The sequence below is a fragment of the Dysidea avara genome, chromosome 10, assembly GCF_963678975.1.
Source record: "Dysidea avara chromosome 10, odDysAvar1.4, whole genome shotgun sequence".
Lineage (NCBI taxonomy): Eukaryota > Metazoa > Porifera > Demospongiae > Dictyoceratida > Dysideidae > Dysidea > Dysidea avara.
The window spans coordinates 15,440,357-15,464,203 of NC_089281.1; the positions used below are offsets into that span (position 1 = coordinate 15,440,357).

At 37.9% G+C, this 23,847-nt stretch overlaps 1 protein-coding gene across 3 annotated transcripts in view; it reads left to right on the top strand.

Annotated features, from left to right (window-relative positions):
* Nucleotides 1-3,290: 3,290 nt before the first annotated feature.
* LOC136268475 (uncharacterized) overlaps nt 3,291-23,847 on the top strand; it is a 31,050-nt gene continuing 10,493 nt past the window's right edge. For 2 of the 3 annotated variants that reach the window (XM_066063828.1, XM_066063829.1), the window contains exons 1-4: nt 3,291-3,444; nt 5,727-6,036; nt 8,564-8,602; nt 21,759-22,082. In XM_066063828.1, coding sequence (XP_065919900.1) covers nt 3,358-3,444; nt 5,727-6,036; nt 8,564-8,602; nt 21,759-22,082 — 760 coding nt within the window. In that variant the 5' untranslated portion in view covers nt 3,291-3,357. The remainder of the gene's footprint in view (nt 3,445-5,726; nt 6,037-8,563; nt 8,603-21,758; nt 22,083-23,847) is intronic. The other variant, XM_066063830.1, reaches the window with a different exon arrangement.

Here is a 23,847-nt window from a genome sequence, read left to right on the forward strand (position 1 = left end):
ACAGACCATTAGCAAAATAGCTGTAAAAACCAATTACATAATTATAGTTATGCATGTTTACTAATATAGTAATAAAAACAAAGACAGTAGAATGTCCTAGTATTCCTTATTGTATTATTTATCCCTCTCCTACACGATAGTATAGGTAGCTACTAAAGTGACTAAGTGTGTCTGGTGTGGTTGCATGGTACAGTAGGTTGTTTCTGCAGTGATCAGGGTACATTATCCGCTGTCCTCTCCTACATGGTATTAGGAAAACATGAAGGTAATTAAGTGTGCATGGTTGGTCCTCTATATTTGGTATGGTAGGGTGTTTCAGGGTATATTGTCCTTTGTCCTCCTCTCCTACAGGGTAGTAGGAAGAAATAAAGGTACAGCAACTAAGTGAATGCATGTGGGAGCCCCTACTTGGTAGCTATAGTAGGGTGTTTCTGTGGTGACCAGCTGCAGGGTATATTGTCTTCTATCCTTTCCTGCATGATGGTATAGGAAGGCTCTACAGAGACAAAAAAATAGGTTCAGAGCTCTGTAATGGTGACAGGAGTTGTACTGCAGTTAGTATAATAATATTTTCCATTCCTATAGAAGGAATGTGACAGTAAAATTAAACACTGTAAGAACTGAAGTGTCCTCTGGGCACAAGTACGGACTGCACCATTGCAGTGATGTCTGTATTGGTCCATTTTGGTGTCCTGTGGACATTTCAGTTTTTACAGTCTGTGTGTGTATGCTGTGTGTGTTTTGTGTCACTGTGATGTGCGCGTGTGTGTGTTTGTACAGTGTGTGTGTGTGTGTGTGTGTGTGTGTGTGTGTGTGTGTGTGTGTGTGTGTGTGTGTGTGTGTGTGTGTGTGTGTGTGTGTAGAGGTTTAGGCAAATGTAATTACATAGGTAGCATGTAACCAGCCAGCCTGTAACAATACTCATGACCATAGAGCCTACTATTATATATGAAGTCCTATAGCTACATGCCCTCTAAGCTGGTCTATTTTTGGTATGAATGAAACACAGGTCCTCAAATTAGCCTATTTGCACCTAAGTAATTATAGGCAGTTTACCCCTACTCACCTGATTCAATATAGACCTCCTGTACATATCCCTGGCCACCCAATCATTTGACTGGCATTTTCCACAATCTACCCTGTGCCCATGCAGGAACATGCAGTGGTATACAAAGCACATCTATTTGGAGGCTGTAAGCAATCAGTCATCCACACGAAATATAATAATATTAACAAGAACAGGGGCATGCATAGGGTTTTTCAAAGGAGGTTTCCACTGGAAAGTAGATCCAAGTAAGATGCAGTGGTTTGAGGATGCAGTCCCCAGACACTGATAATGATTATAATTAATTTTGCAACTTATCAAAATAATACTGATAGTCTGAGTGCTCCACAGCACAATTAGTACTATGATATGGTAAACTTTTAGCTATCGAACTGACCTATATAACTGTATGCTTGATGATCTCAAAATCACACACACTGTTAAAATTCAGGAGTATTCATAACACTTTGTCCATGTTAATGTTTAAATTTCAGTACCCTAGGAGTAGCTGTAAAGGTGCTGTGGTGACACTTGCAAGGTGTTGCAGAGGAGCACTAAAGTGTTCAAGAGGTGATTGTTATATAGTTATAGTGAGTTGTTATATGGTAACACACTAGGCATTCATTTTAATTTTCCGATGCTTTGATGGGGGTCGAGTCACTTTGATTCCTTCACTAACATTGATAGTTATTTAGGAAACACAATTGACCTGTGAAATACAGTAATTCAACAGGATTACAATACACTTACTTCCTTGTCATTCTACATTTTTATGTGAGTTGCAAAATGTACTTATAATCTAACTACCAAAAGAGTTTTGATTGTGGGATTTCATCATAAGGGTGTTACAGATACACCAGTATGACTTAAGGTGTCAGAGTGCTGTAATAAAACCCCTTAAAATTTTCAAAAAAAATGTAAATGCTGTGGTACCACCTCAATTTTAACAGTGCACACATGCCTTGTATCATTCATTAAAGAATAAAAAATATAGCTTTAATTGCAACTAACAGATCAGCGATGGCGGTAATATATACCTTAATATTACTATATACAATACCCAGTATATGCAAGAGCTGTAGTAATCAGTGACAGTCATGAACACTCATGTAGTTCAGTTAGCTATAAGTGTGCGTATAATATACATGTGTTTGTTGCTTGTTTGCAGGATTTCAGTGTTTCACTTGAGTAGATTAATTCCCTGTTGAAACATTACAATTAAGATTACAATTGCATACTTCTGTCCATGTCCTTTAAATCCATTACAATGCCATCAGAACTACCATCATACCTAAAACAGAAATTAATCGTGATCTAGGAGTTACAATATTATCAAACTTATCATGCATATATGGGAACCACATTATTATCATATTGTAGGAAAAGCGTACAAAATACTAGGTTTAGTACGTCATACCATTTCTAATAGCATTAACGTCAACTACAAAAAGCAACTACTGCATATAATTTCTCTCATCTGGTAACAATTAATGTTTTCTTTGGCTTTATTGAAACCTTACCTATTCAATTATTAGAACATATCAAATGGTGAGCAAAAAAGTACATCTATACTGTACAGCTATACTACAGAACCTTACATGCATCCTTGCTATTAATGATATTCATTACCAGCTTGAAATTAAATTTCCTACAGCTCTATCAATATAAGATCATGCATGTACACTTCATGCTATAAACTGAAACATTTAAATAAATAAATCAAATATGATAGCATGAAAACTTGCATCTGCAGCACTATCCCATGCATGGGTGTACTTAGAATTTTTTTTTTTACAAATGAATGTTCCTTTAAAGCAACTGCATAGAATTTTATAATTATTTATGGTGTTACATGCGGTGATTCTTTTATTAGAGTATTTCACTGACCGCTCTATCATAGAGTATCTCGTTCTTACATGTATGGTAGTGTTTGGGGTTCTTGATACTATCACGAATTCCCAACAGCAATATAAAAGAAATAGCAATAGCATCAATCGTGTGCATTATATGAGTGCTGGACAATGCATGCATGTAGCTGCTGAGCTTTTTGCCATAAAACTTGCTCCCCCTTGCAGCTTAGTAAGTAAATAAATTATTAAACAACCCTCCCCTCTTACTCATGAGATCCGCCCTGTTGTTCTTGTTCCTTTTTCGACATGGAACCGTGAAAATAAAACCGTGAATACATTTTAGCATACAAACGCGAAAATTTCATACCGCGAAAATTTACTTGCGTATACTACTAAGAGTAGTATTTAACGAACAGAAGCCTAGCTGGGACTAGTACTCGAGCCTCGACTCGAGCTGGGATTATGGATGGTGACCTGGAAGGCTACTCTTCTAAATTTATAGTATTACTCTTGAGGGCCGTTGTCCGTTCATTTGCAGGAATCATGCAGGTCAGTATGATCATAGGGTACGTAGAATCCGGGGTAGAATCATAGATATTATATACTACGTACCCGACTATCTATGGTATGATGTGTCATTCGTTGCCCGCCGGGGCAACAGTTTCGTTGCACTCGGCCATCACAGTGTACATCAGGAGTATTTTGGACTCAAAGAGTTTCTGGGAGGGTGGGGAAGTTGCCTGTATATATAATGCTACATGTATATTTATTTATTACTGGGCAGGCAGTGTTTACTGATTATGCCCAGCGCTGAGGGAAAAGAAAATCACAAGGGGGAGGTATTGACAGGCCGCTTGCCTTCATGGACATGATGGATGATAAGTCGTGACCAGTTTTTGTATTTTGAAACAAAATAGACTTTTAATTCACAGTCTTTGAGCCTTCAAGTCTTGCATATCCCAAGTGGGATAGCATTCACAGAATAATACAGGTATATGCTCAAGCTATATAGCTATAGTCAAAAGACTGTAGTATTGTTTGTTGACTGTTTATAGTTTGTTGGGTTGGAATAGTTAACAGCGCTTTAAAAAAGGTACTTTTTCCAGGACTATACTAATACATTCACAGCTGAATTAGAGTGCCATCTAGTAACTTGAAATCCCAGTTATTCATAGCTGCCGGTAAGTTTGCATAGGTTTGTTGAATCTCAGCAATCTTTGTATCCTAACGTTTTACCGAATTCACATTTGTCAATACAAAGGTGTATGGTGCATGGCTATCTGAAGTAACAAGGATCAGCAATTTACACCTCCACTTATACTTTTATTATAGTTGTTAAATTTGCTAGTTGTAAACTAGCAAATTGTAAAAGTAAACAAATAAAGTGGAGGTGTCACAATGGATTGTGTTATGCCAACTTTGAAGTGTTTTATTATAATTTGAGTTAGTGTGAGCTAAATGTGTGTTGTTGAGAATATTTTTAAACAAAAAAAAATATTGGATACTGGAATTCCTATATATACTTTTGACTATAATCTGATAGAAGCTGAGCTGGGTCACAGTTGTCTGGGTCAAGCATGCTATGTAATTAGTTGACGACGTGAAAGTGTAAACATCCAGCATATACCAGTTTCTTTCATGGACCCACCACTTATTGGAGATGTGTTTCTGTCTGTAAGTTTACGTGGATCCACACCAGTGTTTTATTGTCTGTATAGGCATAATGAAGTCATTCTCACTTACAGGAAATGTGCTTTGCTGCCCGTGGGTTTACATGGAACTGTGACCACTAACTATAATTAGTGGTTGTAAAATTTAATCCATTATATGTATGCCTAGAAATGCAGTATGAAACATAGTATGGCAACTGGCTTGACTTTTTCTTCGTCTAGCTATAGTGTTTCTAACTGTGATAACTTCCCATATACTATCACTACTACTGCATGCTTGAATAGTTATTTGCACAGTGTATTCATACATGACCAGCCAACCATATAAGAGTGGTCTGATTTTAATGAAAGTGACAGTTTCCAAGAACTCACCATTTCCATAGGATGATGATATAATTACACACACACCGCACGCATACACGCACTCGCACACACACACACACACACAAAACATTACTGTGCATGAACTGGCTGGTAGATCTGCTTATTGTCACTGTACAATTTAAAATGTTAGTTGAGAGTCAGTTGTCATCTTATGATTGCATCATTTCTTACTACTACGTAGTCCAGCTCTATTGTTAGCCCACATCTGTCTGTCTGCAGTTTATATAACCAGAAACCTTAGTATAGTGTGAAGTGGAATCTGGGAGCGGCCCTCATGTACGATTTATTAAAACTATAACAATTAGCTGTCAAATTATCTTATGAATAGGAAAAATTTAATGCTACAAACCAATGATGGTATTAATTTTCTCCTAAACTGTATTTGTTTACCAAGGAGCCAGTGTCTCCACTCTCCTATAAGATGGGTATTTGCATAGGTCGGATGGTCTGTAAAGACATGAATGTATGGGACTATGGGTATGGCAAAAATTATGGTACATATTGTATACTTGTTAATAGAGTTATTGAGTAATGTTTAGTTGTACTACAAGTATACACTGAAACCTCTCTATTCAGATACCTCTGTAGTCCAGAATACCTCTATAATCTGACATTGTCTTTTATACCAAAAAGACTTTATAAACTGCCTCAATAATCCAATCTCCTTGCTAATCCGACATAATTCTCTTACCCCAATGAGTGTCGGAATATAGAGGTTTCACTGTATGATGGTATGAACAGTACAGATAGCATTACTCTTGTTCTTGACTTCTACAGGTCAAAATACTTCTCTTCTGTGTGCTTTTCACTGCACTCAGTGTTGGAGATGGAGCTATCTGTTTTTCTTCTGAGGATTGTCCTGCCAATCAGACATTATGTGTTCAAAACTGTACCACAAAAGCCATTGAGAATAATATGCCAGCATCATATGGAAATTGTGCAGTAGACCTGAATGAAACTGACAGATATATTTGCCATCTTTCTCCTTGTGCTACAAATAATCCTAGTATCTGTACCGCTGCATCTTTTCAAGATACATCTTGTTGCTGTACACAAGACTACTGTAACAGTGGCTATAATTTATCAGGTATTATTGCTGCACAGTGTACATATTATGATAGGCTAATCCATTTTATCTGTAGTAAACAAATGATAAAATTGCATACTATACAGAAACAACTGTTTTGTTCGGTGTAGCATATATAATTCTTTTCCTTTTTGCACATTTTAGAAAAATTTTTATAGCTTGCACATGCTTTATTTGATCCACTTCAAATTTGGAGGGTATACAAAGAGCATAATACAGCACATTTATTTTTTTGAATTGTGTCAACATACTGCTAAGTTATTAAATTACAAACGCAATTCTTGGTCATGCCTACAGGGTCAACCACTTCTAGAAGTATGTGGAAAGCAGTCTGTAGCATTGTAGCTCATAATTTTTGCAGTAACAAGTAGAAAAATAATAACTGCGGTCCAAAAAATGTGTAGCGAACAATGTTCCAATAGAACAGTCAATCAAAATGAAAAAACTTACACAAAATACATACCTTGAAAAGATTTGGCCTGGATTCAATTGGGGATCTTGTCCTATATAACTCCTAAATTCCTTACCATTGTGTCACTGCTGCTATTTATCCACCTCCCTAAATTTCTCCTAGTGAAACAAGAAAATTAATATGGATAATGGTAGCTATTACAAATTAGCTATTACAAATTAGCTATATATGGGAAATCCCTACTTTGTCATTGAACAGATGATTGTGGTAACATGCCAATGTAGGGATTTTCCTCATATAGCTATATTGTAGCTACCATAATTCATATTTCTTGTTTCACTATGCTGGAACCTTACTTCACTTATAATTGCACAAGTTTGTTAACATTTTTTTTATAGCATAGCAGGTGTGGTTGTGACTGCTTTATTAGAGTATCCGCTTATCTCAAGTGAGCTATACAATAGATTAAGGGGCATGGTTTCTATGTCTTGTTTTCTACAGCAAAACTGTAGCTATTGATAACATATTTAAGACAAATCTATTACTTTTCATTGTTGGAATCGTACATAATTAAATTGCACTAGTTTACTAATAACCCTATACTAATTGCAAAGAACCACAAGAAGGATAATTATTTCAAGTTCTGAGGTGTGTTCTATTAGGATTCTTGCAAAAAAAAACATGGGCAATCCCTATTATGAACCCACTGTCATGGCTCATGATAGGAATAATAATGCTAACCAAGAGTATCAAATGTTGTATTAGCCTGTGATAAAATGATTACATGAAGTAATGGATACTTTAGTAGTTGTTCACTTATGCTGCCATTGTCAATTCAGCCACTAAATCAAGTGAAAACATGACAGTGTTAAAGGGTATTGGCTGATGTTAGAGTTCTGGCACTGCCAAGCAAATCCTGAAGACTTGGCAACACCCTTGCCTGTGCCACTGCCAAGGGTCCTTCACTTGTGGAAATATCATCAATGGTATCTGTAAATTTAAAAATATATAGAAGTTTGGAACATATTGCTTGAAATTTCTAACATCAAACGATGATTCATCAGTAATAGCTAAGCCAGTGAATCACTAATAACTAGCTAGGTTACTCTGTTGAAACTTTTCTACAGATAATTCAGCTCAGTTTGTGGGCAGCAAGTTTGCCACAGCCTGGCAAACTATACCAGTGACACACCAGGTGTTGTTAGTGGAGAGGCCAACTGTTAAACTGAAAGAGACATTACTGCTGGCAAACCATTCTATTGTTGTTTCCTAGCTAGTAAAGCTGCTTTACCCACAGACTTTAAAAGGATAATTATTAAAAGGTATTATTTTAAAATATGGAAATTTACTTTGAAATGTGAAAATTTGCATGCTTGTATTTCAAAATTTGAAATTTAGTCAATGGTTTTTAGAGCACAGTACCCCTCGGTCACTGCTTTCAAAATTTTTCTGGAGTCATCTTGGATCCTTACTGCACTTACTTTGTACAGCAACTGTTGAATACTTGATTAAGTAGCATGGAAAACTGGCAAACAAAGACCTGTTTCCATGTACACATTTTCCATTTCACATAAACGAACAATTACTGAAATGTCCATGTAATTCTATGCAATCTTTATCATGGGGTAATATGCAATTCGGCACTCTTGGTTACCATTATATACTGTTGATAATATCAGCAAAATGGTAAATTTCAATTTTTGTTGAATACGCTTACTGTTTTCATTTCACTTGATGCTTACTAGTGGACCTATACTCTTTGCAATAGATATAAAAATATTCAAGGTGGTTTTTAGGTGTGTGTGTTATTAGGATTTTTGCAAAAAACATGGGTGATTCTTATTATGAACCTATTATCTTGGTTCTTGATAATCTATTTGCTATTGCTGTTATTAACCCTGTAACTACTCTGTGTGTGGCAGCAACTATGGCAACCACTCCTTTGTCCTCCTAGGCTAGTATAATCATAATGGTGACTAGTAATATACGCTATGCTGATAGTATATTATTTCATTATCATGAATTACTGTTTTACAACTAAACTGCTGAACTTAAATTTACTGTATGTAGAAGTATGATTGATGGTACTAAGTTCATGCATAACTTTTTTGACAGATGGCCCTGTTAGAGATTTTCCAATTGACCAAGATGATGGTATGATATTTCTGTCAATAAGTTAAGTAGAGTTTCATCATGCAAAACACTGTATATAATCTATTTGCCTGTCACTGCTGTTGAGCACTGTAATTACACTGTAATTAAACTATATAAGGTGCTGCAACTATGGCAACCATTCCTTTATCCTCCTGGTTATAATAATGACCAGTAAAGTAATGTACATCTTATTCAAGCTGTGACGGTGGTATATTATACCTAAATACTGTTTTACAACTGAGCTGCTGAGCTTAAATTTACTCTATGTATGTATGTATGTATGTATGTATGTATGTATGTATGTATGTATGTATGTATGTATGTATGTATGTATGTATGTATGTATGTATGTATGTATGTATGTATGTATGTATGTATGTATGTATGTATGTATGTATGTATGTATGTATGTATGTATGTATGTATGTATGTATGTATGTATGTATGTATGTACGATAGTACTGTATAGTAGAGACCACAAGTGGCACATGAAAAAACGTTACCCAAAAGCCAGCCTCACTCTTCCCTGATGACGATGAGACAGTATTGGCTAGGTAAAACGAGCCTTCAGGTTGACCAGAAATGCTTTCAACAAGTTGCTAATTTTAAAAAAAATTATTAATGGAATTTTCTAGTGACTGACTGATGCCTTCAGACAAATGTAACTCAATAATGACTAAGGCTACGGGCTTGATTTTTTCACTGTTCAACATCGCTTCAGCTGGACATGTGCCTTTTGGCATACTGCAGTACATACAACGCATTCTTTGTGGACTTACCAGTGTCCTCCTTTGTGTCCCCATTCATCTTTGCTGACAGCACAAGGTGTTGATTTGGCAGTAGCACATGATGGCTTCCCTTGTCACCAGTGCAATATTGAGACATTGCACACCTAATAGGAGTGCACACTATATCCAGAAATCATCAGATTTCTTTGATGTTATACTGTTATCCTCTTCTCTTATATAGGGAATCAAGCAAGCTGTGATTGTGGGATTGAATTTTGCCAAACAACCTGTGATTGTGGGATTCAATTTTAATACATCAACAGTAGTTTATTTTTTACTTTTGTAAATGTAGCAATTAAAGTAGCATAATTAACTTAAAATTGCTATATTAGCAATAATAAAATCAAACTACTGTTTGATGTATTAAAATTGAATCCCACAATCACAGTTTGTATGGCAAAATTCAATTCCACAATCACAGCTTACTTGGTTCCCTATATAAGAGAATGGTATAGCAACTAAAGATTTTGCCAATTAGGTGAGTCTACATGCTAAAGTAGAACATATTAGTTATACCATGGGCACTCGTGCTTTGCCTGTATATATGCACTCACACTCGGGCCTACGGCCCTCGTGCTTGTGCATATATATCAGGTGCAAAGCACTCGTGCCCGTGGTATAACTATTACATATATAGTTGGTTTGCATTCACCTGAGCAGGTAGTTGGAAAAGGCGGATAAGGGCAGATGCAGACACGGACAGGGACATTTTCAAAATACACTTTTACAGTTAATTTTCATATCTAACACCGTTCTGTACAGTAGTCATCGCTTCCAGGCCCAGACATGGTCTTTGTGTAGCGCTTATCCATTTATAGGTGCATGTGTAGAGGATTGACTAGCATGCTACAAGTAATATACACGATGTACTGTTGTGCAAGTGCTCTTGCAGTTATCAAGTAGGAATCACAGTGAAAATTTCATGCGCCGCCCAAAATTCCGCCTTAAAAATTACCCTAGAGACATTTTACATGACAAAAGTCACTATAGTACTAGTCCATATAATATACAAAATATGACAAAACACTTACAGGTGGCCAGATATAGAATTTTAAAAAATTGCCAAAACTCAAATTTTTGTCTCACTTCCCAGGGGCGGTTTTAGGGGGTTCTGGAGTTTCCAGAAACCCCCTCTGAAATAGCGCACTCCCCTACGATTCTGTCTGGGTGATACATACTGTATTATATTATGGCTTTTTCTATTGGCTAAACTTCATACTTTTGCCTTTGAAATCACCTTCATAGCGTTCAAAACTATGCAGTGACTTTTTTTTTTTTGGTCTTCAACTTGCAGCTTGGCTGACATTGCAATTCCAGAGAACCAGAAACACCCTCTGAAAATTTCTAGATCTGCCCCTGCTGCCTCACTGCCTCACTGACCATAGTCACAAGGCTAGAGGCCAAATGAAGCAGCGCACATTCACCATTTTATGCCACAACAACAAAATCACCAGTGGGATGTGCCTTTTGGGATTCCGACGAGTGTAGGCCCTCTGCCTTGTTTTTCTTTATCTTCAATCAGGCTGCTTGTCTTCTTCTTCATCAACATATCGAGGTGTTAATTTTCCATATCAACACTTTCTTTCAAAAACATATATAGACGCCACAGAATGTTTTCAGAGCTGGACTTCAGAAGCGCTTCAGTCCCGGCAATATACTAGTTAGATATCTGTTAGTTCGCAAATGAGATCCTGTTCACGATAGGTTTGCGACTACGCCCATCAATTAAAGATCTAGGTGGACTAATAGTGATAGAGTATGGAGACCATACCTCTTAACAATCTAGCTGTTACTTAACAGTAAGCGAGATGACTTCACCCCTTATAGCTGCACACCTCTTAGCTGACTCGAGGCATCACTCTGTAGACAACCCTGTAGAGAGTTCAGTTACACTACAAGTGAAGTCGACCTGTAGAGTTCAGCTATACATATGTTTCAAGTCACTCCGTAGACAGTACAAGTTGCCATGTAGAGAATTCAGCTACATGCGTTGCACAACCAGTTGTCATGTAGAGAGTTCAATTTATGTATAGCTAAACTCTACAGGATGACTTTTAATGTAACTGAACTTTATACAGGGTGCCTTGTACTGTCTACAGAGTAACTTTAAACATATATACAAGCAGAAGGGAAAATAAGGAGTTTTAAGTTGCATCATAGTGAGCTCCACAATAATCAATTATGTAACAGAAAGGGAGATGACCATTATGCTTTGTTTTCAGTTATGGTTTGCCTGTTATACAGCATTGCAAATGAAGAACAGTACAAGAAGCGTCTGCAATCATTCCAGTCACTACAGAAAATACAGATTATTTGCCAACATAGCCACTGCATCGCATTATCACAATTCAACACCTTGTGTATTGTCAGTGAAAAGAACTGGAACACAAAGGAAGACAAAGGCAAGTCCATGATGCATGTATTGTACATCAGCGTTGAAACCGGGTCACTACTGCTGACCCGGATGACCCACTGACCCGGATAGCAATCCGGGTCAGACCCGAATTTGACCCGGATGTGACCCGGATTGACCCGGATTAAATTAAACCGAGGCGCGCGATAAGAGCTATGTTTCGGGTATTCTCGAGCGACTCAGGCGGCGAGACTACGTTTTGAGCGTTCGATTCGTGTTGAGTAAACGAGTAGTTATTATTATTATTATTATTATTGATTGTTGTGCAGACCTCAAAAGAGTATGGTGCACAAAAAAGGGTACAATTGCTACTGTCAATTACAAAAGAAAAACAAACTTATATAATTATACAATATTTACTATACACAAGACCATATATACACATTGATAAATTATTAAACAGTTACTAGTCCAGCTAGGCTGTGCTTGAATTGGTCAATCTCTGTTAAATCAATCACGTGTTGGGGTAAGGAATTCCAAATATTGATTGCAGAGGGGAAAAAAGAAAATTTATAACAGTCAATTCTAGTCATTGGGGTTAAAAATCTTATGTGATAACTAAGCCGGTAAGTTTATAATTTAAAATCAGTCAGTGGGTTTGGTTCCACGTAGCTACTGTGAGTTTACAGACAGCAATTGAGTGTGGCTTCGTACATACTTAGTATTGCAATTTCCCAATATATTAAAATGGGTGTGGCTCACAAAAGTACTTATCCTGCTGCAAGACTAGACCTAGACTATATACAACTCATACATTAATCGATTAGTGGGCGTGGCCCCACGTAAGCTTGCAGACAGAAACGGACACAGTTTCATGCTACAGACTGTACTTACTAATGAATGGGCGTGGCTGAGCGTATGTTTGTAACGCGATAAGTGGGCGTGGCTCACGAAAGAGCTACGCGACTAGCGTTTATAGGTTCCACGTCGTCAAACGATCAATTTCGTTTCTCACGTGATCCAATCCGGGTCAGACCCGGATAATTTGTAAACCGGGTCAGACCCGGATGACCCGGAGAAAATGTGACCCGGTTGACCCGGATGACCCGGATGACCCGACCCGGTTTCAACGCTGTTGTACATACTGCAGTTGACAAAAAGTACTTCCGGGGATGAAGCAATGTCAAACAGTGAAGAAATCAAGCCTGTAGTCTTATCTTGGTCTTATCCATTGTTGAGTTATGCTCGGCTGGAGGCATCAGTTAGTTAGTCAGTCAGCATAAAATTCTGTTAAATAGAAAATTTTAAAAATTCCATGGAAATTTGTTTGGGATTGGTCTTAAGACATTTTTGGGCTTACCAATGCTGCCAAGTTGTCATGAAGGGAAATTGAGGTTGGTTTTAGGGTGATAAAAAGCCTACTTACCTAATATACAGTACTACTGTACTGTATGAGTACAATAGTACTGTATATTAGGGATCATGGAGGTTTGGTTATTTCTGGCTAAAAATATCACTCAAAAGCCAGCTTCACAATACTATCCAGACGCCTTGGCAATATTGGTTAGGTAATACCAAGCCCAAAAGTGTCTTCAGTGCGATCCTAAATGCTTCCAGTAGATTGCTACATAATGTTAAAAAAAATTTATTCAATGGAATTTTCTACTGCCTGCCTGCCTGCCTGCCTGCCTGCCTGCCTGCCTGCCTGCCTGCCTGCCTGCCTGCCTGCCTGCCTGCCTGCCTGCCTGCCTGCCTGCCTGCCTGCCTGCCTGCCTGCCTGCCTGCCTGCCTGCCTGCCTGCCTGCCTGCCTGCCTGCCTGCCTGCCTGCCTGCCTGCCTGCCTGCCTGCCTGCCTGCCTGCCTGCCTGCCTGCCTGCCTGCCTGCCTGCCTGCCTGCCTGCCTGCCTGCCTGCCTGCCTGCCTGCCTGCCTGCCTGCCTGCCTGCCTGCCTGCCTGCCTGCCTGCCTGCCTGCCTGCCTGCCTGCCTGCCTGCCTGCCTGCCTGCCTGCCTGCCTGCCTGCCTGCCTGCCTGCCTGCCTGCCTGCCTGCCTGCCTGCCTGCCTGCCTGCCTGCCTGCCTGCCTGATACCTTCAGACAAGCGTAACTCAATAGCGGCTAAGGCTACGGGCTTGATTTTTTCGCTGTTCGATGTCACTTCATCCTGAGATGAGCCTTTTGGCATACTGCTGAACTCTCTACACGGTGACTTGTTTGTAGCTGAACTCTATACAGTTTTTTTTAATTAACAAGCTCAAATGACACTTCCACACATCCATATAGAACTTTAGAAGGGAACATTTTAGTAAAACCTAAAAAAGAAACAACCCTACAGAATAGAAAGCTACGAAGACTTATAGACCTACTGGGAAGGGGGATCGCAAACAGTGGACACTCTGGATTCAAACAGGAAAACAGGGTGTCCAGAGCTTGATCTGGAACTACCAGTACACATGATGGATAATCTCAGATGTGCAAAGCTCAAACGACAGTGCAACCAGCCCATGACTGAAAGATAGGAAGTGTTTTGCCGAGTGGACAGAGATTGGTAAGGCATTTGAACACTACGGTATCAGCTTTCAGAAGTTGAAAACACCAGTGACCACCTGGACTATTTTCTTCATATGCACGACACTTCTCCTGCTCATGTTTATGATATGCAGCACTCAATGTGGATGACTTGTTGGAGGGAGCTAGGGAGCTTAAGACATGAATATCAAAAAAACACACTTATGGTGATCACCCCAAAACTTAGCAACTCTAATATCAAGACAGACATTGTCATAACAAACTGCAGTCTTATATTTAAAGTATACTCTCCAGTAAGTGGTTGGAGATGAGGTTCAACCTAAACATCATGACAAACTTCAAACAGAAGAAATGCAGTAAAGTGGTAGATATCATTGTGTCAGATGGTAGGAAAGGTGCCATGAGAGCAGCTTAATGCATGAAAAGTTAAAGAATCACTATCACAAAGGCAGTGAGATATGAATCTCAGTGGTGTCCAACCATACCACAAACAAAGAGCATCTGTGAAAGAACCTTTGTGCAGAACAAACCCATGCTGCTCAATGGAAGAGCACTGTGCCAGGAAGAAGAGCCTCTCTCCTGCAAGTAGTCAATAGCTTATTGAAGTTCAGATGAACACAAATAGACTTGGCAGCATCAGTAAGTGCCTTTGCTTGTTCTTAAACAGTTCACTAATATGACTTGCTGCTGATCTAAACTGTGATGTGAGAGAATGGAAGACTGCTGTAAATGCACTGGATGATGGGACCAGCCGTTTGTCTAGAAAACTGGTAGGTGGCGGATGTGATCTCACCGGGATTAAAGATACCAAGGCTTCCCAATGGGCTGGAAAAGCAAACAGGGATTGCTCAACACCATTAGATGGATGGGGATCTAAATGTGGTAAGAATTGTGCATTCTAAAGGGAGGAAAGATTCAGCAATTTCAGGGATGGTGCAAAGGAGTAATGTCCATTTTGATTAAACTAAGTGTACTCCTATACAAACTGCACTGACTTAAGTGCAGCGGGCAACCAGTCAAAGTAACCTGTATACCTGTTACAGCACCTGTTCCAGCAAAAACATGTTCTCTGCAACTAACCAAGTTTTCTTAGCATTCGTAAAATAGCTTAATAGTGAGAAATAATTCCACTTCTGTCACGTGTGTACAATACTACCACCCATTGTGGTATCATCTGCATACCATACCTGCCAAAGTGTGTTACCCAATAAACAGAGCAGCAGCATTCTGATAGGTGTTGGTGATAGTAGTTGCAATTGGTGATCACAGGTGAAACATGTTTAAGAGAGCAGCATGTCTATTGAGAGAGTTAAGCCTCCTTCAGTATGATTATCCACCAAAATCTCCCATCAGTTTCCACTTCACAACCTCTTCACTGACCAGCACATTTATAGAGACAGAGAAAAAACATCAAATTCAGTACCTGGAGAATGGACTTGGCCATGAAACCTCCCTAATTCCGATATGGAAAATCTCAGAATTCTTATCAAAAGCTATAAATGTATATTTAAAAGGGGTTGCAATGCTTCTAGATGTTTAAGCAATTTCCTGGAAACCAATGCGCTCAGATCAGTGGATGCATCGTGGAAGGGTAAGAATATACACAAATGTTGCCAGCTGTGAGCATCAAGCCCAGAAGGACCTTCTGCTTCATCAAAACGAAGTACAGTACTACAAATCATAAGATAGTAAAAAATAATAAATACACTCTTCTAAGGAAAGTGTAAATACAGAAATATACCACCTTGGTATAGTTTCTTTGCATGAACAAGAAGATGACCACGTGCAATTGAAGATAAGAGGAAAGGCAGAACCAGGAAAAGGCACAGCCACTCATGAGTTTATTACTGTGACGTAATATGTTGGCCATGTGCTGCTTTGTTTGGCTTCTAGTAATGTGCATCTTATTCAAATGGTACATTACGATATATTATACTGTTTTACAACTGAGCTGCTGAGCTTAAATTTACTGTATATAGATTACTAGTATTTTTTAAAAATCGTTAATTTAAAAATGAAGTAGAGATCTATGCAATAAAAAGTAATGAAACAAGAGATGAATGATGGTATTACAGCATAGCTCGGTGGGAAAATCCCTACTTTGGCATTGAGCAAAATTATAGCTAACATGCCAAAGTAGGGACTTTCCCATTGAGCTATGCTGTAACACCATCATTCATCTCTTGTTTCACTACTTTTTATTGCATAGATCCCTACTTCATCTTTAACAATTTAAAAAAATACTAGTTTGTTTAGTTTTTTGTTGTAGCACAGCTAGTTACAGTATAACTTGTGAGCTAGCTATTAAGTTCCTGTACAGCTTATTAAAGTATGTACTGTGTCAAAATTGGAAGCACATAGGCCCGTAGTAGCGTGCATAGCTTACCTTTGATCGTAGCTAGTAGCAGTGGTGCTCAGATCTATGACCTGTCTCAGTACGATGATCTGCGTTCTATTCACCCGGGCTGGAAGTTGTTCAAACAAACAAGCCGTTTCAGTTGTCTGGAGGTTAGTCTCGACTAACAGGATGAAGTAATACAATTTCTACTCAAGTACTATCCTATCCAATCACTCACTGATCTCGCTGTCTGGCACTGAATGGCTGAGTCAGTGTGTTCAGAGGAACAAGCCGTCAAGTATCAGTCCGTCTATTAAGTAACAAATCTCTTCATCAATTGCAGTCCAGGTGTTGACAAAAGTCAAAGTGATAACTCAGCAGCCTTAATGTTTCACGTGCAACACTTGAAATTATAAGCGCCCCACTCTGTCAGCAGCATAAGCACTTTCTGAAATAATTTTGTGGTGTCTACAGAAAAGTGTTGATATGGAAAATTAACGCCTCAGTATGGTTTCAATGAAGACAACCAACCTAATTGAAGATAAAAGGAAAGACAAGGCGCACAGGGCATACACTCTTCGGAACCCCAAAAGGCACATCCCACCGATGAGTTGTTGTGGCGTAAAATGGTGACCGTACACTGCTTCATTTGGACTCTAGGCTTGCGACTGTGGTGAGTGAGTGAGTGAGTGAGTGAGTGAGTGAGTGAGTGAGTGAGTGAGTGAGTGAGTGAGTGAGTGAGTGAGTGAGTGAGTGAGTGAGTGAGTGAGTGAGTGAGTGAGTGAGTGAGTGAGTGAGTGAGTGAGTGAGTGAGTGAGTGAGTGAGTGAGTGAGTGAGTGAGTGAGTGAGACGAAATTTCAAGTTTTGGAGATTTTAAAAAAAATTCTATATCCAGTCACCAGTAAGTGTTTTCTTATTTTTAATGCTGTATTTCATGTTAGATGGACTATTATTATTTCGTAAAGGTGATTTTTGTGGCGTAAGATGTCTTAGGATGATTTTAAAGGCATAATTTTATGTGGCGTGCATCATTTTAGGGGATCCCTACTTAAACAGTACAGTAGTACTGTTTGATAGGTAAAGTGCAACTGAATAATTACATACAATTGGTGGTATGGAGTTCATGCACAGCTTTTTGACAGTGGGCACTGTTGAACCTGTGTACTACATATGTATAGGCCCTCCAGCTGGTGAGGATATATGGTACATATGAAGTTAATATAAACATCTTAGGCCTTTATAAGGCCTTCTGGTATACAGGCTCTGCCTTTACCAAGTACTTTAATCATAATCATAATATGACATTTCTATCAATTAAAATTCATAAGTTATTTAAGCATATATAAACAAAACTAAATTTTTTTTAAATAGGAATTTTAAATTCAATTAGGGATCAAAAAAATTCAAAATAGTGAAACAAGGGAGGTCACCTAGACCTGCATGAAGATATACTAGTGGACATTTAACCCCTACTTCAGTCTACACCCGGGGATTAAATGTTCCTAGTATATCTTCATGCAGGTGTAGGTGACCTCTCTGACTTTTATTTCTTTGATCTCTAATCAAGCTTAAATTTCCTAATTTTTCCTTGTACTTGTTTGTTCTAACATTATTTTGACTGGTGAATCGCACATGCCACATTTGAATAAAGAATGATGCCAGGCTTATTTTTTCATCTGAATGCATATCCCAACTATTCAAATACTGAAATAGCAAAGTGGCCATGACGCTTTGATTTCAGCTGTGTGCAGCCCGTTGCACAGCATTATAAATGAAGAATTCTACAAGAAGGACCTCTGTGATCAATCTAGTCATAACGGAAAAATCGGACAATTCTCCACAAGTGTAGCCATCACGTGTCACTACCATGAATTGACACCTTGCACTGCACTGTCAGCAAAGAGAAATGGGATACAGAACATAGTTCACATTTATCATGAACTACGATAGTGGGTTCATAATAGGGATCGCAGTGGAATTTTTGAAAATCCTAATAGAGCAGTCACCTAAAACCAGCCTTAGAAAGCAAACTCGAGCATAAAATAACCCTCAGAAGGCTTATTATCAAGCACTGAACTCAGAAAAATTGTGATATAGCAGTAAAAATGGTCTAGACAAAATTTAGAAACATTCAAAAGTTGCAAATTTTACGCGAATTGTTCATATTATTCATATTATTATTATTTTGTTTCACTCGTGCAGCCCAAGGTTTCCATTTTTTCGCGATAAAAACTACACAGCCTTACTCACTGAGTCCTTCCGCGTGTCCATGACCCATTAATTAACCCGTACTTCACAGATCGCTAACCGGCCTCCACCTTGATAAATTTCTAAGTTCTTCCTGCTGTTCCGTATACGGAAGAAGCCGTAGAAGAACAAAATTATGGGATCTTGTGTGCTCAGGGATGCGTATTGTTCGACTAACGTTAATAGATGGCAGATTGAAGTTGTGCAGCACTCTTTTACCTTACAAGATCACCATAATAGGGTCTCTAGTGAGCTATCTGTCTTCGCTACGAAAAGTCGTTCAAGCGCATGCAAGGCATCCAGTTTATTCTTCTTCCTAGCCATCACAGTGAGTGCTTTGTTTGTCCATTATAGATGGAAGATAAACAGCTGATATCATGGCTGCTTTTCACACGCAAAAAAGGTTGGGTGGGGTGTTTATTACATCCCTACCATTTAAAAATATTTTGTGGTCTAACCACATATCATCAACAACCCTCCCATATGGTATCCATGTCATAAACAACTTACAGAGTGTGAAGCCTGACAGTCTTATATGGGAGGATTGTGTGCTACTGTGCTTATGTCACTGTAACTAGCTACTGTGTACATATTCTAGCACACTCTCCGATCAGCTAGTGACATTGACAGTTGCAAACATTTAGCCATGACCACATGCATGCTAACCAGACTTTGCTGGCTATATACCTATGGTGTTCCACTTTGTGACACACTGTTGCTAGCAGGCTACACCTAGGCTTTCCAGGGCTAGAGCCCAGTCTAAGTCCTGGCAATTAGAACTCAATATGCCAGTTTAAAGTACTCTTGCATGTATGAGTAATGACTGCCAAATCCCTGGTAATCATGTAAGACTGGCTACATCACTGGCCACTGGTAGTGTGACATTGTGATTTGTACATGCAGACACTGGCATAGGAAGACTTTTCAGCCAAGCCTAGCCATCTCCTATTTAGCTTGATTAATACCAACTCACAATGTTGCTGCTGTATTCAGCCCTGTTCATACATGCATTTATACAAAGGTGTTGTAAAGCGTCATCACTACGATAATAGCACTACAGCTACAATGTATAGCTATCGCTTCACTACCTATTATGCTAGACAACTCTACACCTATAATGTACATGCTTGATGTATGCATCGTTATATCATGTGAAAATTTATGAAAAAAAATTGGACTCTACAGGAATTATAACACTAACAGTTACCATTCTTATAACTTGTATCATAGAGTTTCATTCTTGTCCTTCTGTTAGAATAAACACCTAAGACATCTTGTTCTTCTTCAAGTCTCCTGTGCTGCCATCAACACTGTCTCCTGTATGATAGGTGCACAATCAGTAATTCTTCTGACAGGTAGGTACATGTAGCGCATATAGCAGTGTGTTTTCAGCGATGGCACAAAGTGTGACGATAATGGCTCAAACACTGAGTATAGACTAGGAATTAATGTATCCTGCCTTATATTTTGTGTGTGTACAAATGAATCAGGATGAAAATACAGTCTTTATCATAGATTACAAAATTAATATTGCATTAACATATCTAATGAGTTAGCCTTTTAAACCAAGGAGTCTCTGTTAGCTTACTACACTAATGTGCCAATTAACCTATAATCCATAAATGGATTTGGAAAAAAGTACACAAACTAGACATATTAAAAATTTAAAATTTAAAATAAGAAATAGGGATCGCTGAAAAAAGCCACAAAACAAGAAGGGATCGCTGGGGTGGTAATGTAAACCACAAATCCCTATTTTGACTCTCTATAAAAGGTCAAAATAGGGATTTGTGGTTTACATTACCACCCCAGCGATCCCTTCTTGTTTTGTGGCTTTTTTCAGCGATCCCTATTTCTTATTTTAAATTTTTAATTTTTAATATGTCTATACTTATGTATTATCTGATTAATATTAACAACTTGCATACTTCACACATGGCCACACTCTGGTATCATTAAAGAGGACACATGAAGCATGCATTGTACGTACTGCAGTTATGTTGAAAGGCACCTGTCAAGCTGAAGCAATGTCGAACAGTGAAAAAATCAAGCTTGTAGCCTTAGTTGTCGAGATACGCTTGTCTGAAGACATCTGTCTGGCAGTCAATCAGTCAGGCAGTCAGTCAATATTAAATAAAAAGATTAAAACTTTGTAGCAATGTTTTGGAAGTGTTTTGGGTTACAATGAAGAAACTTTTGGGCTTGGTTATATCTAACCAATACTGCCAAGGCGCCATGAAGGTGTTGTAAGGCTGGTTTTGGGGTGATATTTTTGGAAAGAAAAGCCCAAACCTTCATGATTCCTGCAGTACTATCGTACTGTATGATTAGCGATCTTAGGACATAACCTTTTAATACAGTAGTGCTGCTGTACTGTTGATTAAGAACTCAAAAGAGCAGGCCTTGGAAGTGAAACTGGTTACCTGCCTATCACCATATAATGCTAATGTGGTTATTTGGTTGATGACTGCACGTGGACTTGCAACTATACTGATCATGGAATATCTATAAATCTGTTTTATCACAAGCAGTCTTGCATCCACATGTAGCACATATATAGTACCTAATTGAGATTATAATTCCAATCTTTTAGCCATCTGTTGAATCGGGTAGGCTATTGATAATATACTGAGTATATATACTTTATAATCAGCTATGTTCTTTACTGGTACAACACAGAATCTTAAATTCCAGTATCATCTTCCTTTTATATTATTTCTCATAAAGGCTCTCTTTATTTAGTCTCAGGCTTTGATGACAATAATTTACTTACATGACATATGTGTGTAATTATTGACTGCACTCTAAGGTACATACATACATATTTGTGTTTGTATGTATGTATTAATGTATGTATTAATGTATGTACAGTTTGTATAGTAAATGTATGCATTACTTTTTAGATTTTCTGACATGTGGACAACACTTGTGTTTTAATGAGACTTATTGTTCAACTGGGAATATAACATGCATTACACAGTACTCACACAGAGCCAATCTTAGCTTTGTGTGTACAACTACATTTACCAGCATCAATGACAATGAACCAGAAATCACATACAGTGGATGTGTACCAGTTAGGAATAATGATAATCTTCCAACAAGCTGTCAGGCTGCTAGAAGTCTTCAAGTACCTTCTGTATTTAGCTGTTTTTGCAACACCAGTTATTGCAATTCAGACATTGAATTTGTACCTGAAGATGTGGAGGATGCTATACCTAATTTAGGTAGTTGAGTGTGCATAGTTGGATCACATTTTGTACATGGCAGAAGAAAACCTTAAATGACATATTGCTATTAAATTTGACAAAAACACTATAATCAAGAGTTCATAATATATGTCCATACAAAAAGCTGTAAAAAAGGGTGCACCCTTCAAAAGCTTGGTTGAAAAAGTTGTGAAATCAAGGTGGCGGCCAAGAATAGCTCAATGATGTAAATTTTATGAACATCATTGCAGCCATTTCTTGGCTATCACTTTTGATTGCACAACTTTTTTAACCAAGTTTTTGAAAGCTGTACCCTTCTTACAGCTTGGCTTTTTTGCATGAACTTCACTTCTTTTGTGTTTTAAATATCATATACTGAGTTAAGGGCTTGTTTTTACCCATTTTCTTCTTATCTACAGATACAATAATGATTATGGAAGGTAGAAGTTATAATAGTATCATATTTCAGACTTTATTTGACTATTTGTTAAAATACTCTGATAGATTTCAAATTTTTTTCGAAGACTTAAAATAGAGCACACATAAAATGTTCTAAAACAATCTAGATTTCCGTTGGCAGATCTATTATACTATTGAGTAGAAGTCATTTAGAAATTATGTGAGCTGATTAGCTGACAGCAGCAGTTCAATGGTGATGGGTTTGAAAAATGGGTATGGAGCCCTGGGACAATTTTTGTGTTGTTTTTTTTAAATTCTTGGTGACTGTTCTATTAGAGTATTTCAACCCCACAATTTTACTTTAGATTGGTTTTCTTGGAGCTCTGTAACTGTCATGTGATTTGTTTTAAACCATAAAAAGTGATGGTGATTGTGATTACCCTTAACCCAAAAACAATCATTACAATATATATTTACATTGTGCATAATTCAATTTACATACCCCTAAATTCAAATCATGTAGCTTTAGCTACAATTTGCCAACAAATCACAACATCCTATAAACAGACTGATTCTCATAAGTGGTTTCATGCAGCCATAAAAGTGTAAGGATTGTTGGCACTGTGTCACACTTGCGATGCTCAGAATAGCTGCATTCATCAATGGCCTTGTGGTAAAGTGTAGTGTGAGCATCTAGTTATATACTGTACGGCTAAGATGACAAAATAAAACTCTTCTAAACTCTTAAGTGTTATGAAATTTCAAGCAATTATTGTAATTATGGTTTTATCGCTTTTCAGAGCAGTCTAATAGGCTTTATTACCTAGCTGTACACTCGAATAAGTTTAAAATTCTTTCAAAAATTGTGCATAACTCTCTTGTTCTTCATCTGATCGGTAGAAAATTGAACTGTAAAGTAATTTCTTCAAATTTGAAGTAAATCAGTCAAAGCACACATGAGTTATTATGATTTAATGACAACAAGAAAAAAATTAAGAAAAATATGAAGAAATGAGACAAACATTGTAGGCACGTATTTCAGTGATCACTCAGCAGATTTGGCTCAAATTTAGAGTAGGGGGTCCCCTACGAATACCCTGAAGGAGTTTGCACAGAAAAAATGATTAGTTTCTGTTCAGGTGCTATCAAGGTATGGATGCATAAAAACGGCATCTTCTTGGTTCTTATATATATATATACAAACTTGCACCTGCACTGGCTGCAATGTGTTTTGATATATAGTAAACAATATTGATTTAGTGTTTCTAATGCTTCATCAGTTATTAGATGTATAGCAATAATATTCCTTGACACTCTGTTACCAATGGTAGTTAGTGATTGTGTCTGTATGAAACTCTTTAATATATATATATAATTTATTACA